At 47.8% G+C, this 15,330-nt stretch overlaps 2 protein-coding genes across 2 annotated transcripts in view; one reads left to right on the forward strand and one right to left on the reverse strand.

Annotated features, from left to right (window-relative positions):
* Window positions 1–22: 22 nt before the first annotated feature.
* Window positions 23–5,929, reverse strand: PRDX3 (peroxiredoxin 3). The gene is made up of 7 exons (XM_030276532.4): window positions 5,780–5,929; window positions 5,636–5,711; window positions 5,411–5,552; window positions 4,552–4,687; window positions 2,256–2,359; window positions 1,284–1,449; window positions 23–792 (listed from the first exon to the last, which is right to left on the reverse strand). The coding sequence occupies exons 1-7, from the start codon at window positions 5,813–5,815 to the stop codon at window positions 739–741; spliced, it is 714 nt and encodes a 237-aa protein (XP_030132392.3). The 5' UTR covers window positions 5,816–5,929; the 3' UTR covers window positions 23–738.
* A 7,480-nt stretch (window positions 5,930–13,409) lies between these two features.
* Window positions 13,410–15,330, forward strand: part of GRK5 (G protein-coupled receptor kinase 5) — a 152,483-nt gene continuing 150,562 nt past the window's right edge. The window contains exon 1 of the mRNA XM_012574666.5: window positions 13,410–13,639. Within this exon, the coding sequence (XP_012430120.1) occupies window positions 13,588–13,639 (52 nt within the window). The 5' untranslated portion in view covers window positions 13,410–13,587. The remainder of the gene's footprint in view (window positions 13,640–15,330) is intronic.

Genomic DNA, 15,330 nt, shown 5'->3' on the forward strand with positions numbered 1-15,330 from the left:
AGCACCACACCTGCTGCTAGGCTACGTTCAGATTACTTTATTACAGCTAGAGATGTGCTACATCAGCTTCAAGCAGTACAAGAGCCAACCAAATTCAAGTGAAGGAAAACTTGTCATTAAGCTCCAACAAGTGCACTGTGAGGGTTCAAGTTTTTACCATCTCCCAAACAAAATTAAAGTTCATGCTTGTTAGTGCTCCTGAGTAGCTGCACTCTTTTTTTAAATGGCACATATTTACATTCATTCCATGTTTTAGTGCATTTACACACAAAACCAATGAGTTTTAAATTATTGTTACTTGTTACATTCATGTCTTCCTCTGCAAAATTCATTAAAAACAAACCATGTATCAAAATTCTATCCTTGTTTCAAATTTCTTTTCTGACAGACTTTTACATTGTGTGAGAAAACAAAATGCAGCACATTCTTCTGGTCCAAAACTAGTTAAAGAAAAAGGAAAAAGCCAGTGGAAGGCAACTGTAACTTGTGTACTCATCACATTCGGGAAGATGATTAATGGCCACAGAAATCCATGAAACTGAAGTTGCAGAAGGCAGGGTTAAAGCCTTAGTTTTACCCTTCTTAAAGCAAGACAAGGGAATCAGTAAATATTTCAGCATTTAATTTCTTCTTAAACATGAGAAAATGAGAGCTTTTATTATTATTATTAATTTTTACAATTACAGCTGTTTTCCTAATGTCTTCAGTGGTGACATTCACTCGAACATATTTGAGTGTTTATTTATTCACTTTTTCAAAATATTCTTTGGAACCTTCTGGGCTTGGTTTGATCTGTCAAGAAAAAAAAGTTAAGTTATTACTTGGAACAGGTATGATAAAAAAATACAGATTTGACACTTAATCCAAGCAAATCCAGGCATACTTTATAAAAATAGTAATCTGTTTCTGCACTAGGTTGAAAGACAAAAGCCTAGATCATGTACAACTCGCACTTGAAAATTTTAAGTATAAACCAGATTTTTCCTGTTAAATTACAATGCATTAAGTAAGTAAAAAATCTGAACTCAGTTAATGGAGAGTCCAAGTCAAATTTGGAATTTTGAACACAATTTGCATCTCTTAAAAGGAAACCAGTAACTTTCTTCACAGGCATCCCACACTTACTATCAGACAAACACTGAACTGGCCCAGCCAGTAAGAGTTTTGTGTTCAGACAACAGGCACAGACCTCACATCCGAGTGGATCCCAGCCCTCCAGGCAAGCACAACCAGGCCAGGGGCTATCTCCAGCAGGATTACACTCAGCCCTGAGCAGGACTCACCGTTGGGGAGTTTGGAGTCCAGTTGGCTGGGCACACCTCTCCGTGTGTCTCCACAAACTGGAAGGCCTTGACCAGGCGCAGCGTCTCGTCCACGCTGCGCCCCACGGGCAGGTCGTTGACGCTCAGGTGTTTGATGACCCCGTTCGGGTCAATGATGAACAGACCTCTGCAATGCAGCAACAGTTCAGGGAAGATAAATCAATTTCCAAGGCCAAACACAAGGAACTGGGTGCATAATTTCAGCAAGGTAGTTACTCCTAGTGACATGCATCAGTTAGGAGGGAACTGCAGCTTTTGGCATCTTGTTTGTTAGCAAAGTGATCCACTGCTGTGGTACTGTGAAATTACAAAGTATGTATGGAGACTATTCAATCCAGGCAGAGAGAGCAAAAGGAGAACTCAGTGTTTCATCTGTACTTCAAAACTGAAAGATGGCATCCTGACCAAGTCTTTCTGGTCAAATCTGTAGGTGCTGAGTGAAGAGCTGCTTGTGCATTATGCTACTGAATTAAATCCCGTTGCATACAAGTATTTGTGAAAACCAAAGTCCCAATCTTACCATACTAATTAATTTCATCTCTCAGTAGATAAATGCCAAAAGTTCCTGATCCAAAGAGATCAGGAACTGAAGGTCTCCAGAAGATTCCTACCCAATCCACTGTTTCTCAGGGACTACTATGGAAAAAAATTATCAGAAATTGCCCTTCTATGCTGCTCCTTTTCCTTAGGGACATGGAGTTCTCCCCCTCTCTCAAAGCAGAAGAGCTTTTCCCTCACACATTTTCAGAGAGGCCTGGAGCCATTCTCAGCTTCACAGCCAGAAAGGCCAGGTGCCTTTTTTCATGGATCCAGCCATCCTGCAGCAGAAGACATCTCAGAGTCTTCACTTGATGCCACTTTGCCACAGGAGGGAACAGTGTGCCTTATGTTGGTTAGACTGGGCTGTGTCACAGCACAGCAGTCAAGCCTTACCTCAGTGCTATGCCAGGTCCATCTAGCAGCACCCCATAATCACGGGAGATCTGTTTTGTGAGGTCTGACAGAACTGGAATATTCATTTTGCCCAAACCGCCGCTCTAGAGAACAGAGAAAGATTTCACCTGGTTACAAAATGCTCCACAGGATCATCCTTCCTGAGCTGCTGGATTCCATGTTCTTGAGGGCACAGTAACAACAACACACAACCAACGCATCTGCTCCACCAAAGGAACCAGCTGTGTCTGGTGTTGTTTGGGTTTGCTTTGTTTGTTTGTTTTGAAGTAGTCAGGAACAGTTTATTTCTTTAGAAAGTGAAATTTCTTTTGCACTGAGCATTTTAGAATTGCTGATTTCAGTGGTAAGAAGCTACCAATGGCAACAGCCATATGTTTCCAGAAAAACTTCCTTTGTATCCTATTCAGGAGCTTTGAATAGAAAAAATTCTACTGCATATTTAAGTGTTCAGAATTAAATAGGATGAACATGGTGGGGAGGGAAGGGAACCAAACCTGTGAACAAACAAACTTTGGAGCACACATCTGATGAGGAACAGCTGAGGGAGCTGAGGATATTTAGCCTGGAGAAAAGGAGGTTCAGGGGTGATCTTGTCACTCCCTACAACTACTTAAAAGTGGGTGCAGCTAGGTGGGGTAAGGCTCTTTTCCCAGGTAACAAGGGACAGGACAAAAGGAAATTATGTCAAATCGCACCAGGGGAAGTTTATATCAAATATTATCAAAAATTTCTTCATGGAAAGGATTGCCAGGTATTGAAACAGGCTTCCCAGGGCATGGACAAAACCACGTGGATGTGCCACTTGAGGACATGGTTAGTGGTGAACATGGTGATATGGTGGTAGTGAGTTCATCATCTCATCATCATGATGAGACTTCATGATCCTAGAGGTCTTTTCCAACCTCAATAATTCTATGATTCCAAACACAATGCTCTTACCAACACACTAAGTATGTCAGAGTTCTGCCGCTCTGTTCAGTGTACATGGTTTTTTTTGTTTTGCCTCTCACAAATCAATTTAAATACTATTTGAAGAGTCAAACAAGATTTCTTTCAGTTTTGCCACATACTGAGACTGCAAGAGAGATAATCTCTCTAACCTCGAAACAAGGCTGGAGTTTGTTAGCTTTGCTATTCTTGGCATCATCAGTGAATCACTGTGTAATCTCAGCCACTGATCCTGCAAACACTTGTCTGCCACAGAGTTCCCTACACAGAGCTTTGAGCACAGATGTCAGACAAACCAAGGTTTCTGCTTCTCTGGGTGTCAGTTTCCTGCCTGTGCCCCCATGGAATTCTTTCCACCCTGTGCAGGGTGTTTTGAGTTGGGCTCGATGATCCTTGTGGGTCCTTTCCAACTTGTCTGTGCATCTGTAAAATACTGTGCACATCTGACATACCCTGAACACCTTTGGGATAAAGCTGGGAAGTCAGGCCACAGTCACATTGCTGAGCTTTGAACAAAGCATGCAGAAAAAAAAATACTGTTGACAAGCTCAGCTAAGGTGCATTATATGCAGCAAACTCAACCCTCCCCTGCATGTTCCAGTGGTGCCAGAAGGCAGCACTACTGCACACTGCTGTCCACACAGGCTGGGACTGATGGCACAAGTGCTTCTGCACCTTCCTGGGACACTTGTGCTTCTCTACAGTCACCTAAACCAGGGAGATGCTTTATGCCCCCAAAAGCAGGTATTTTTATATGTAGCTGAAAGAGGCTCTTCTCCAGTAAAACACTGTCTTTATCACTTTCTCTCCCTAAAGAAAGTCAAAAACCTCCATTTGTACTGCAAGAGTGGAACCCTTTCAGAAAGTGAGAATTAATGATACAAGTGTTCCAATAAACTGGTGGTTCCTCTGCTTCCAACCTGAAGCCACCATTATTGGGTAATTGTTAACAGTAATGACTGAACAGCTGCTGCTCCTTTTCTGTGATAGTTTTTGTGCATTATCAGCGGTCACAGCCGCTTTGGGACAGTAACATGTAAACTGAGCAGTTGTCTTTCGAGATAAATGCACAAGGATACAATGTTACCAACAAGGCTATGATTACAGCAAAACAAGTTAAAAACCCAAGCCAGATAATTACGAAAAAGAAAACAAAAGACAGAGGTCAGAATTATTTGATCAAATGTAGAGTCGATTGCATACGACTTTAGGAAATTACTAAAAATCAACGTTGGCACAATTATTTATTCAACTTCTCTTCTCTGGAGCTCCTGTGAAAAGAAACCAAACCAACACAGAAAGCCCCAAAAAGACTCTCAATTCCTACCTTTCGTGGTGTGTTTATCCAGGCCAGATGAGTAAAATGTGAGTCTACCGAAACTGCCACCACTTCACAGTTCACATCACGAAATTCTTTTGCTTTGTTGCTGAAAGCCACAATCTCCGTGGGGCAGACAAAGGTGCTGGTGGGAAGGCAGATCAGGCTGTAATAATTCTGTCATCTTCTCTAGAGAAGACTCTCATGTCTGTTTCTAGGCACTAATGAAGGAGAACGTTTTCTTTACACTGATAATTTTAGCCATGTTTCCTGCTCAAGGTTAATTTCAGTCTCAAACCAACAGTCACAGCCACACAGCTGGTACACCAGTTACCATCTCTGAGTTCTAGACAGATTCCTTAACAAGGATGGAGAAACCGTCTCTGCTAGAGACTCTCTGGACAGGGTTTTTGGAAGGTATGAAGGTTAAACCCTTCTCCATGTGCCCACATGCACCAATATACTTTTGGAAATTCAAGTCTTCTGAGCAGACTGACCCCCATCTTAAAATGTTTTGCCCTGAAGCTGTTTAGCTGCAGTTCTGCTGGCCTTGCTTCTTCAAGGACAGAGCTTCCAAGGCAGTCCCAAATTGCAAGGCAATGCCCTCGCCCCTGGGATTGACTGTACGAGGAACCACAGCCACGTCCTGATGCAGGCCCTGCAGCTAGAAGATGCTCTCCAGCCACCCTATCCACTGCTTTAACACACAATGCCCATGTGCCCCCAACCTTATCACTCACGGTCTAGAAACAGGCACATCTGCCCTGCAAGACTGGCTCAAATCGAACAAAACCCGAACGACCGGCAGCGTTTTGATGACCTTCAGCAGGACAGAAGGCCCATGGGGAAAGGGAGAAACCACACTCACAAGTCCAGGGGGTAGAAGAAGAGAACCAGGTATTTCCCCTTGAAATCATCCAGGCTCAGCTCCTTGAACTCTCCGTTGACGACGGCCGTTCCCTTGAAGGCCGGGGCGTGCTGGGTCACGGCCGCGGCGAGCCGCCAGGAGCCTGCGGAGGGGAGAACGCGGAGCTGCGGGCCGGGCCCGGGGGCGCTCCCGGGGCGCCTTCCCCGCCCGTGCTCCCGCACTTACCGAGGCTGAAGGGCCGGCGGGCGCAGGCCGGGGGCCGTGCCGTCCCTCTCCTCCCGGCGGCGGCAGCCACGGGCACCTGCGGGGACAGGGAGGGTCAGGGCGGGCCGGGCGGGCGGGCAGGCCCGCGGGCTGTGCCTCACTCACCGCGGCGCGGAGCAGCCGGCCCAGCGCGGCGGCCATGTCGAGCGGCGGGCGGGGCGGGGCGGAGCGGAGCGGGCGGGAGCCCCTGAGGGGCGGTGAGGGAGGCGCAGGCACGGAATCGCGGAGTCACGGAATCACGGAGTTAGGGAATCACGGAGTTAGGGAATCACGGAATCACGGAATCACGGAGTTAGGGAATCACGGAGTCACGGAATCACGGAATCGATCGCCTTGGGAAAGGCTTGCCGGAGCGTGCAGTCCGACCTATGCTCGAGCATCACCGCGTCAAGCAAACCATGGCACGGAGATTTCAGTCTTTCCTTAAACAGCTTCAGGGACCGTGACTCCAGCACCGCCCCGGGCAGCCCATTCCAATCTGATCACCCCTTTTGCGAAGCGGTTCTTCCCGACGTGAAAAACGCCAATCACTTGGTTTTTAAAATGTTAAAAGTTTAATAATAATAAAATGGTTATTAAAATAGTAATATAATTCGAGTAATAAAGTTTAGAGTTAGGACAATTGCAAGACAATAAAAAGCATAGAATTACAGACGTCCGGATGCTCTCAGACACTAAGTCACGAAAAGGATACTTTGGGAACAAAGGAATAATCTTAAAAGCAATAGCTTGTTACATATTTATATATCCTTCATGGTTATGCATACATTCTATTTAAAACAAGAACTCTCTCTGTTGTATGTTAACTGTTTCTTTTAATCCCCATGGTGTCTTCGAGTCTGAGCAAGGCCTGAAGAAATTAGCTTCTTCTAATAAGAAAACCATAAATTCCTCTTCTCTGGAAGATTTAGGTGTTCCTTGAAGTGAGTATCTCATTCCTAAAAAAAAAAACCTCCCACCACATACATAGTCTCTATTTTAACATTATGTTAGAACATAAAACTATATTTAACACACTGCTTAAGAGAATTAATTCAGCATAACATTCTAACTTTACACATATAATATTCAATGTAATATTTGCGAAAAGCCAATCATAAAATACGCATTTTTCACACTCACCTCACCAGTGCCGTGTGCCCGGCGCTGTGCCCGGCCTCGCTGGGGTGAGAGGTGTTTGCTGTGTGCTGATGCAGCCCGCCTGGTGCTCAGAAACCTTCCGCATACACGCTTACAACTGGCTCTGACTTTGTTGAACTCACTTGGATTATCGTTACAGAATCACAGAATATCTCAGTTGGAAGGAATACACAAAGGTCATCCAAGTCCATCTCCTGGCCCTGCACAGGACGCCACAGGAGTCACACCATGTGCCTGAGAGCTTTGTCTAAACGCTTCTTGAATTCTGCCAGGCTTGATGCTGTGCCCACTTCCCTGGGGTACTTGTTCCACCACTCAATCACCCTCTGTTTTTTCTAAAACCTGGTGGTTTTTCTAATACGCACCCTAAACCTCTCCTGACACAACTTCAGGCTGTTCCCTTAGGTCCTGTCACTGATCACTACAAAGCAGAGATCAGTGTCTGCCCCTCCTCTTCCTCTCACAAAGTTGTAGACTGCAATGTCTTGTCCCCTCAGTCTCCTGTTCTCCAGGCTGAACAGACCAGGTGCTCTCAGCCGCTCCTCATGCAGCATCCCCTCAAGACCCTTCACCATCTTCACAGCTCCTAGCTTCTTTCTTTGTGTTCCTTCATCTAAACAATTAAACCAAGCTGAACCCAGTTTCCCTTCTGGGTTTTAATAGCTTCTAGTCTCATATATTTATTAATATCCACAACATTTTAGAAAAGGTGGACCTTGTGCACTATAGAAGCTTATCTTCCAGCAGGATAAGCTTAACCATCAGCACTGGGGGGCAAAGCCAAAGGCAGCCAGAGAAATGTCAGCTACCTCTGGGATGAACTCAATGGATGCTAAATCTGTGCTTCTGAACTTATTCCTGGTACTGATCCATCTGCATGGTCCAGTCACCTCTGTAACAGTGAACCTCTGAGCCTTCAAAAGAGAGAGGATTGTGTTCAACCTGCCTGTTAGGGTTGATTACTAGCTGGTATTAACTCCCTACTATGCCTAGGAATTGTTTGGGGTGGTATTAGTTGGTGTTGTCCAAAAGTATGCTGAGACCTTTCTGGGCACTTAACATCATGGCAGATTTCAGTCAGTGGTACCTTGAATTTATTAATGCAAACGTAGCCAGTGACAGTTGGAAATGTGGCTCTGAAAATCTTCTCAAAAAGAAAGTAATTCCTAGCAGAGCAGCCAGAATAATGTTATCTACTCAAAACTGAAAGTGGAAGGGAGTAAACAATTTGCACGTTAGGAAGTATGTCAGGTAGAGTGTGGGTGAACTGTGCCCTAGTCTGCAGCCTTGGATCAGGGGAGGGAAGGAGGGATTGTGGAGACTGTGACCAGGGTGGAGGTGTGGGAGGTCTTTGTGCTGCTGCTGAGGGCTGCAGGCAGAGCGGTGAGCAGCGAAGCTGAGCCTGGGACACCTGTGAGCAGTGGCTGTAGGTGGAGAGCAGCAAACCCATCAGCCATTAGCTGGGCTGCTTCTTTCCAGAGCAGTGCAGGACGGCATGGCTGCGTTTGTGTCAGAAACCTGGCACAGAGATGTGCTCGCCCAGACCAGTGCCCAGGAGTGGCAGGGTTCCTTTCCCTCAGGTGTGGCAGCCAGAAAAGGGCTGTTGCTCAGATTTCCTGAGGATGGCTGTCTCATCCACAGATGATTATTCACAAAACTTCTAAGCTGATGTATTCTAAACCAATGCCCTTCCCCCCATCCCCGGAAAGTTGTATTTGTTTGAAACTCTTTGTTTAAACTCTTGGCTTGCAGGTGGGGAAATATTGCTCATGCTTTGTCATGGAGGCAGTGTAATTCAGCTTCTCAGACTTCTGTGCAAAAGCTTCAACTACTACCATTTAATGGGGGTTATTTTCCATTTTGCTTTTGCAAAATGAGCATCCCTGCAATCTGAAGATGGACCTTGTCACTGCCAAAGTGCACCTGATAAAATTGTTCCTTTTTCCTCAGCTCTGGCCCTGGCACAGGCTCAAGCAGCTGCTAAACCTGGTTCTTATTGATATCCAAAGTTCAAAATCAATCTACCGAGTGATACCATGTGCACATCTTTTCCCAAATCTTGTTGGTTGTCTCCTTTGCTGTCTTTAAGTCTGATTCAAATTGACATGTGAAGTTGGTGAAAGACTCCCCAGGGATTTCAGCAGGCTTTAAGGAGAAGTTGGTATACAAGGTGCAGAGTAGTCCATAAGGCACTTGAATAGATAATGAGAGATGTGAATGTTCCTTTAGTTAGGATACTTATCTGCCTGCTCCCATTTTCTGCCTCTCTTTTCCTATCTGAGAATAGTTAACTATGGCTTTCTGGTGAAAAACTACAAGATGGGTTGATAAAAAAATACAGATAATGCTTGTGTGTTGTTTCCATTATTGTTTTGTGTTAGATTTTAAAGAGCTCTTTGAACGATCATCGTTCATACAACAAAATTTTAGGGGACAAGTAGCTGTTTCTCTCTATACTTGATAAAAGGGGTAAGCAAATCCCAAATCAGAACTGCTGCTGTGGATCACTGAGTGGCAAATTCTGTGCAGAGTATGGGATACATATATCTGCTTGCTTAAGAATAAAATCTGCTCATCTTCTAGAAGTTTATGTTATTCCATGTGCTCAAATGCTGTAACAATCATTTGTCCTCTACCTGGATGAAATAGCTGAAAAGAGGCTGGGAAATGGGAAAAATCAACAGAGGTGTAAACATTTTTATCTAAACCAAAGCAAGAATGGCTTAGGCAACACGATGCATCACCCCGTGGCTGTTGGTAGATGGCAGCCTCTGTCCTTGCACACAGGGCCGCTGGAAAATATTCCAGCTGCCTGCAAATGCTCTCACAGGCCTGTGTGCTCCCACCTGCTGATACCCAAGCTCAGCAGGAGGAGACAGAATTTGCCTGTTCAGAGCAATAAGTTCCAGAAGCAATCCCAAACACAATCCAGCTTAGGGCTAATCATGAACGGGCTTTACTGCATTAATTAAGTGTTAGAACATGGATTTAGGAGATAGCTGCTGTTAGGGTATGTTTCCAATTGATAAGTATAGGCAAAAGCCTTTCTGACATTTGGTCCATGGGGGTCTTGTCCTTCTCTGTGGAGGCGGCCGTGCTGAGGCCGAGCGGTTTTTCTCCGGAGCCAGGATAAACTGGGTGTGTTGCTGCTGTGTTTCTGGCTGGAGCTGTGCGAGCCCACCCTGCCGATGACTCATCCTTCAAGTGGCTCAGAATATCACACTGTGCCTCGCTGCTTCCCTGTTCCTATTACACTGATGCATTTGGGTCTCGCTCGGTGTTGGCGTTTCATTTACAAACCTCGCTTTTCCCATAAAGGAAAGATGGCTGCCAGCCCTGCTTCACCCTGATGTTCAGCACTTTTAGGTTTTTAGGAGCCTCTCCTGAATAACTTCAGATGGAAATTTTAAAGCACATTTTTAAAGCACATTTTTCAGAATATGACAATTTTTTTTGTAGCCTCTCTTTTTTTTTTTTTTCTTTACAATACTGGTTGCTTCTGCATATGACTCAGAATAAATTTTCCTTTTTCTCCTTCAAATGTTGAATTAGGATATTTAGGCCAGCAAAAGAGATCTGTGTTCCTTCCCTGCATTCCTTCCCTGCCAACCTGTCTTTGACTCCACGTATTTCAGCACCATTTTACAAGAGTGAATAGAGTCAGATAAGCAGTGGAACAGATTTACATGTCTCCTGTTTCCTTCTCCCTCCCTCACAGAGAACCTGACTGTTCCATTAAATCAGGTGGGGACATAGCTTGCAATTAAAGGACTTGTGTCAACACAAGAGAAAATGAATATAAATAAATCTACCTCTTCCTAATTGTTTTGTTGGTTTTGTGAACCAGTTGATCCAGGTGACATGAGAATGAAGATACTGACAGCTGTGAAGCAGTCATGAGGTAAGAGTCCAGATGCTGCAGTGGGCTTTGCAGAAGCCAACTGATGGACTTTCAGTGCAGTGTTACTTGCTCTGGCAGCACATGGGGAGCCACATCCATGAAAGGGGCCATCCATCTCAGACCCCTTTGTCACATATCAGGGGTTTAATCAGGCTTAAAAAATGCACCAGAAAAGAGAGATGCAGTGAGGACCAATCACTTTGAATTTGTTTTTCAAAGTAGTGCTAGTGCATGCTAGGGAACACACCTCCTTCCATGTCTTTAGTGCACCACAGTGAGTCAGATTTATTTGAAATGAGAGGGGCTTTTTTAGTTAACATAAGAATATTGAAGGGGAAAAAAACAAACTGCATTGGTCTTCCCAACAGGCATGGAGTCAGAATCACTGCTCTCCATGTAGATGTGTAGTCAGACACACACATTATTATTGTAGAGCCGGCAGCAATCCCCACTCCCTGCGCTCACCACGTTTAATACGTGGTGCATTTCAATGCACAGGCACACCGAGCTGGAATAACCCATGCTCTAATGCACAGCCGAGCTGGAATAACCCTGTGGCACAGCACACACACTGCTGGGCTGTCCCTGCTCCTGTGGGAGCTGGCTGAGCCAGCCTCTGCTTGCCAGGATCGTGGAGCCTGAGGGAGCTGCGCCGCTCACGAACACTGGGCAGCTCCGTGGGATTTCCAAACTCCAGACAGAGCTGTCGTAACTCTTTTGATAAATAGGTTTGCCCTTGCAAGAATTAAATATTTGAAACTATACAGGACCATATCAGCCTGCTGGAGTCATGCTTTTGTCCCACAGGGCAACGCTGTGGGTGACTCCACATATCTCGAGGTACATACAGATATTAGATAAGAGGAGCAGTAGAGCTGTTGGGTGCATGTGCTGATTTCCAGTGCAACTCATACTTGAGCTCTTCAAGATCTGCCCTTTTCATTCAGGCACCTCTATAAAAATAACTCACCAAACACAGTCAGTGCTCCCTGTGGAGTCTCCCATGAAGGTAAATCCCACTGATCAGTCTCATCCTGAGGTGCAGCAGAAACAGCAATATCCAGTGCTGCTGCAGTGAATGGTGCTTCACAAAGTGGGCACTTAGACACATGCCTTCATTTGTCCTCTGGAGAGAGGAGGTGCTTGTAGCATTAAAAACATTCTGTATAATAGAAACTCTGTCTTCCACCGGCCATCAGCCTTGTTGAGATGTTTGCATTGTCCTTATGATGATCATTAGTGGGAGGCTGGGCAGGGATGTGAAGTGCACTTAGAACTGAGCATAATCTGGTCTGTTTACATCAGTGCTTGCACAGAAGAGTTCAAACAACAAGCAGGGCAGATGCTCCTTAGGAACCTCATCTCTGTGCTAAGGCTCTGGTTTCCAGGAAGCAATTTCTCCCTCAAGAATTATTTAATCAGAGAAAAATCTTCCGGTACTTACAGACACAACTGCTGCGGTATAGAACTTGTATTACAAAGAAAGTAACCACAACGTGGAATGGCTCTGAAAGCTGAATGTTTTTCTGAAGCTACAGGAGAGAAAAGCTGTGGAGGATTGTGCGTAGCAGTGCCACCTGCTATGCAAAATAACTTTCAAAGGTCAAACCTTTGACACTTAATCAGGTACAAAAGGCATTTATTGTAGCAATTTTACCCCCAAGGTATTATTCATTAAATGCATTTCTCATCTATTTCCTATGTTCAGAAAATGTGTTCTAGGCAGCCTGCAAGCTCTGCTATTGCAGGCCATTTCTGTGTGGCTGTTGAAATAAATAAATTGGTACAATAAAAAAAGAGTAGTGTCTATGCTCCACTTACAAGAAGGTGCATGTTAATTTGATTTGTTTCATGTGGATTTAATCAATGCAAATATAGATGGAGGAAGAGTGTCAGTGGGAGTAATGGGTCGTTTTTATTTCTCTTTCATCGCTTAACCTGATGAATCGATCTACCCCGTTGCTAGGAAAATCAGAATCATGCTGACATGAGCATCTGTCCTATGTAGACAGGAGAGAGTTTATGTTGTAATCTAGCACTTAAAATTCACAAACTTTCCACAAGTGGCTGATGCTTCACACAGCTGCTTACAAGGGTGGAACAATGGTGTGGCGGAAGAGATGGGGCTCCCTCGGGTTCTTCTGTAGGGGCTTTGGAGATCCCGAGAAAGGCGAGAAGCCCCGGCCCGAGGAGAAGGGCGGGGGGGTGGGTGGGGGAGACATCTGCCGTGTGTCGGCGACCCCTTCCCACGAGTGTGGGCACCTGCGGGGCCGGGGGGGGACGAGCCGGGCCGGGGAACCCTGAGAACCGCGGGCAGGACAAGCGGAGCCGCGGGATGGAGCGCGGCGCCGGGGCCAGGACCGCGGGAGCCCCGAGCATCGCCCCGCGCATCCCCGGCTGGGAACACCCATCCCCAGCTCCCGGGACGCTCTGGCAGCCCCTGTCCGTGCGGTCTCCCCCTCCCCGAGGCGGACAGTGCCCGTCCCTCCCTGCGGACCCGGTGGAGCCAGCCAGGTGCGGCGGGGCCGCCGCAGGACTACACGTCCCGGCGTGCCCGGCCCGGCGGGACCGGCGCCTGCGCAGGGCTGCGGGGCCGCTCCGCGCTGCCACACCCCCGGGGGAGGGAGGCAGGAGCGCCCGAGCCCTCGAACCACCGGGGGAGCCGGCGGGGCGGAGGATGGAGTAGCGGGGCGCGGCGGAGCCGGCAGTGCGGGGAGCGCCGCCTCCGCCCGGGGAGCGCGGGGGAGCGGGCGGGGATGATGCGCGGGGGGACAGCGCGCTAGGGGCAGGAGGAGGGTGGTCGCCCGGAGACTCCGCACCTCGGAGTGACGTCCTGCTGCAGTGCCGCTGCCTGCGCTGCCCGAGCTCGTCAATGGAGCTGGAAAACATCGTTGCCAACACCGTTTTGCTGAAAGCCAGGGAAGGTGAGAGAGCGGCGGGAGGGGAGAGGGGGCTGGAGCATCCTTGTCGCAGTCGCCCCTCCGCGGAGCGATGCCCGCGGGATGCGGGCGGGCACCGGTGGGGATGCGCGCCGGTCCCGCCGGCCGTGGCTGTCGGGGTGCCATGTGGCTGTGCCGGCGTTGGGAACGGCTCGTTTGAGACAGAGCCCCGGTGAAAAGGAAAATACCGCTGCTTTTCCCTGTGCGCGGGGGTTTGGGAAAGGAAGTGAATGAGATTGCAGAGATTACAATATTCACCCATCTCTTCCTTCCCCCTTCCCGCCTCCCCCCCCTCAAATCTGGTCCCACAGATTGTGCTATTTCAGCGTCTATTGTTAAAGGTCAGCTGCAGATGCATTCATTCAAAAGGGCTTAGCAAATCTGCAAATAGCTTTCCGCGCCGTGTGGTGAGACCGGCAGGATCGTATCGCTTCCCCGTACAGTCATTGCCTTATTCGGCGTTATTAGGTGAGATCATGTTGCTGCAAACATGCCCATTGTTGAGAGCGTGTTTGTCCCCGGCCGGAGCCGGACGGAGGGGCTGGGGGCTCAGTCCCCGCCCGGGGGTGGCACGGGGGTCTCCGAGCGGGGCTGTCCTGTCCCCGCGGCCGCCGCCGCGCTCGGGCAGCGGGGATGCTCCGGGCGCTGCCGGAGCCGCCGGCGCGGAGCCGCCGCTGCTCGGAGCGGGGCGCCCTGCGAAGACGCTCGGCTGCGGCTCCGGCAGCATCCCCATCCCGACCCCGAGGGCTCGCAGAACCGACAACCACCGGTGGATCGGGCTCCCGGGGCTTTATTCGGGAGCGGACGCGGTTTCCTCTCCCCGCGCGGGCGGAAATCCTCCCGCGGCTGCGGGGCGCTGGGCACGGCGGGGCCGGGGCTCGGGGCTCCCCGCGGAGCCCCGTCCGCCCGGGAGCATCCCTCCGGCTGGAGCGGGAGCGCCTCGCACAAGCAACACGTCTTACGGCTGCGGCATCGCTGCCAAGGCGCGATCGCCTTCTGTCTGCTCCAACCCATTTTTATGTTTATTTACTTGCTTGCTGCTGATAATAAGGCATTTTTCCAAGCCCTCGGTCAGAGTTTCTTCCCTGGAAGCACTTGCTGGACCAGGCGTTCTTAGGTGCGGTCCAACCTGCAGCCTGTTCTCCGCTGTCCGCCGGAGCTGCTGTGAGCGCGGCTGGGCAGCGCTTGGGTGGGCTTCAGCTTCGGCCCCTCTGAGCTTTACCCTTACTCCGGGTAAAGCAGCGTTCATTTTGTAACAGAGATTATTCAAATAGTCTGCCCCTGAAGCGATCCTTTTGCTGGGAAAATAACTCAAATTGTAAAATAGTGTTTATATAACTCACAGGCTGTTGAACTTTTGAGGCTTAGCTAAAGAGTAAAGTCCTGAGATCCTCCCAAAAAAGCTCTACAAATAATAAGGGCAAAGGAGTTCAGCAGATCAGTGAATTATAACTTTTTGACTTCTGATGGAGATTTTATATTCTGTTGTCATTTTTAATGTTGTTTAGGATGCAGTTGTTGCTACAGTCACACAATGCCGGTTTAGATTTCAGTAGACTTTAGGAATACTTTAAAGGACTGGTATTAATTACAGTTATTGTGTGTTGTTTACAGAGAGCTGATATTTTGCAAGCAATTTTAAATGTGCCGCTCAGTTTTATGGTCCTTTTCTACCA

The sequence above is a fragment of the Taeniopygia guttata genome, chromosome 6 (genome assembly GCF_048771995.1).
Source record: "Taeniopygia guttata chromosome 6, bTaeGut7.mat, whole genome shotgun sequence".
Taxonomy (NCBI): Eukaryota; Metazoa; Chordata; class Aves; order Passeriformes; family Estrildidae; genus Taeniopygia; species Taeniopygia guttata.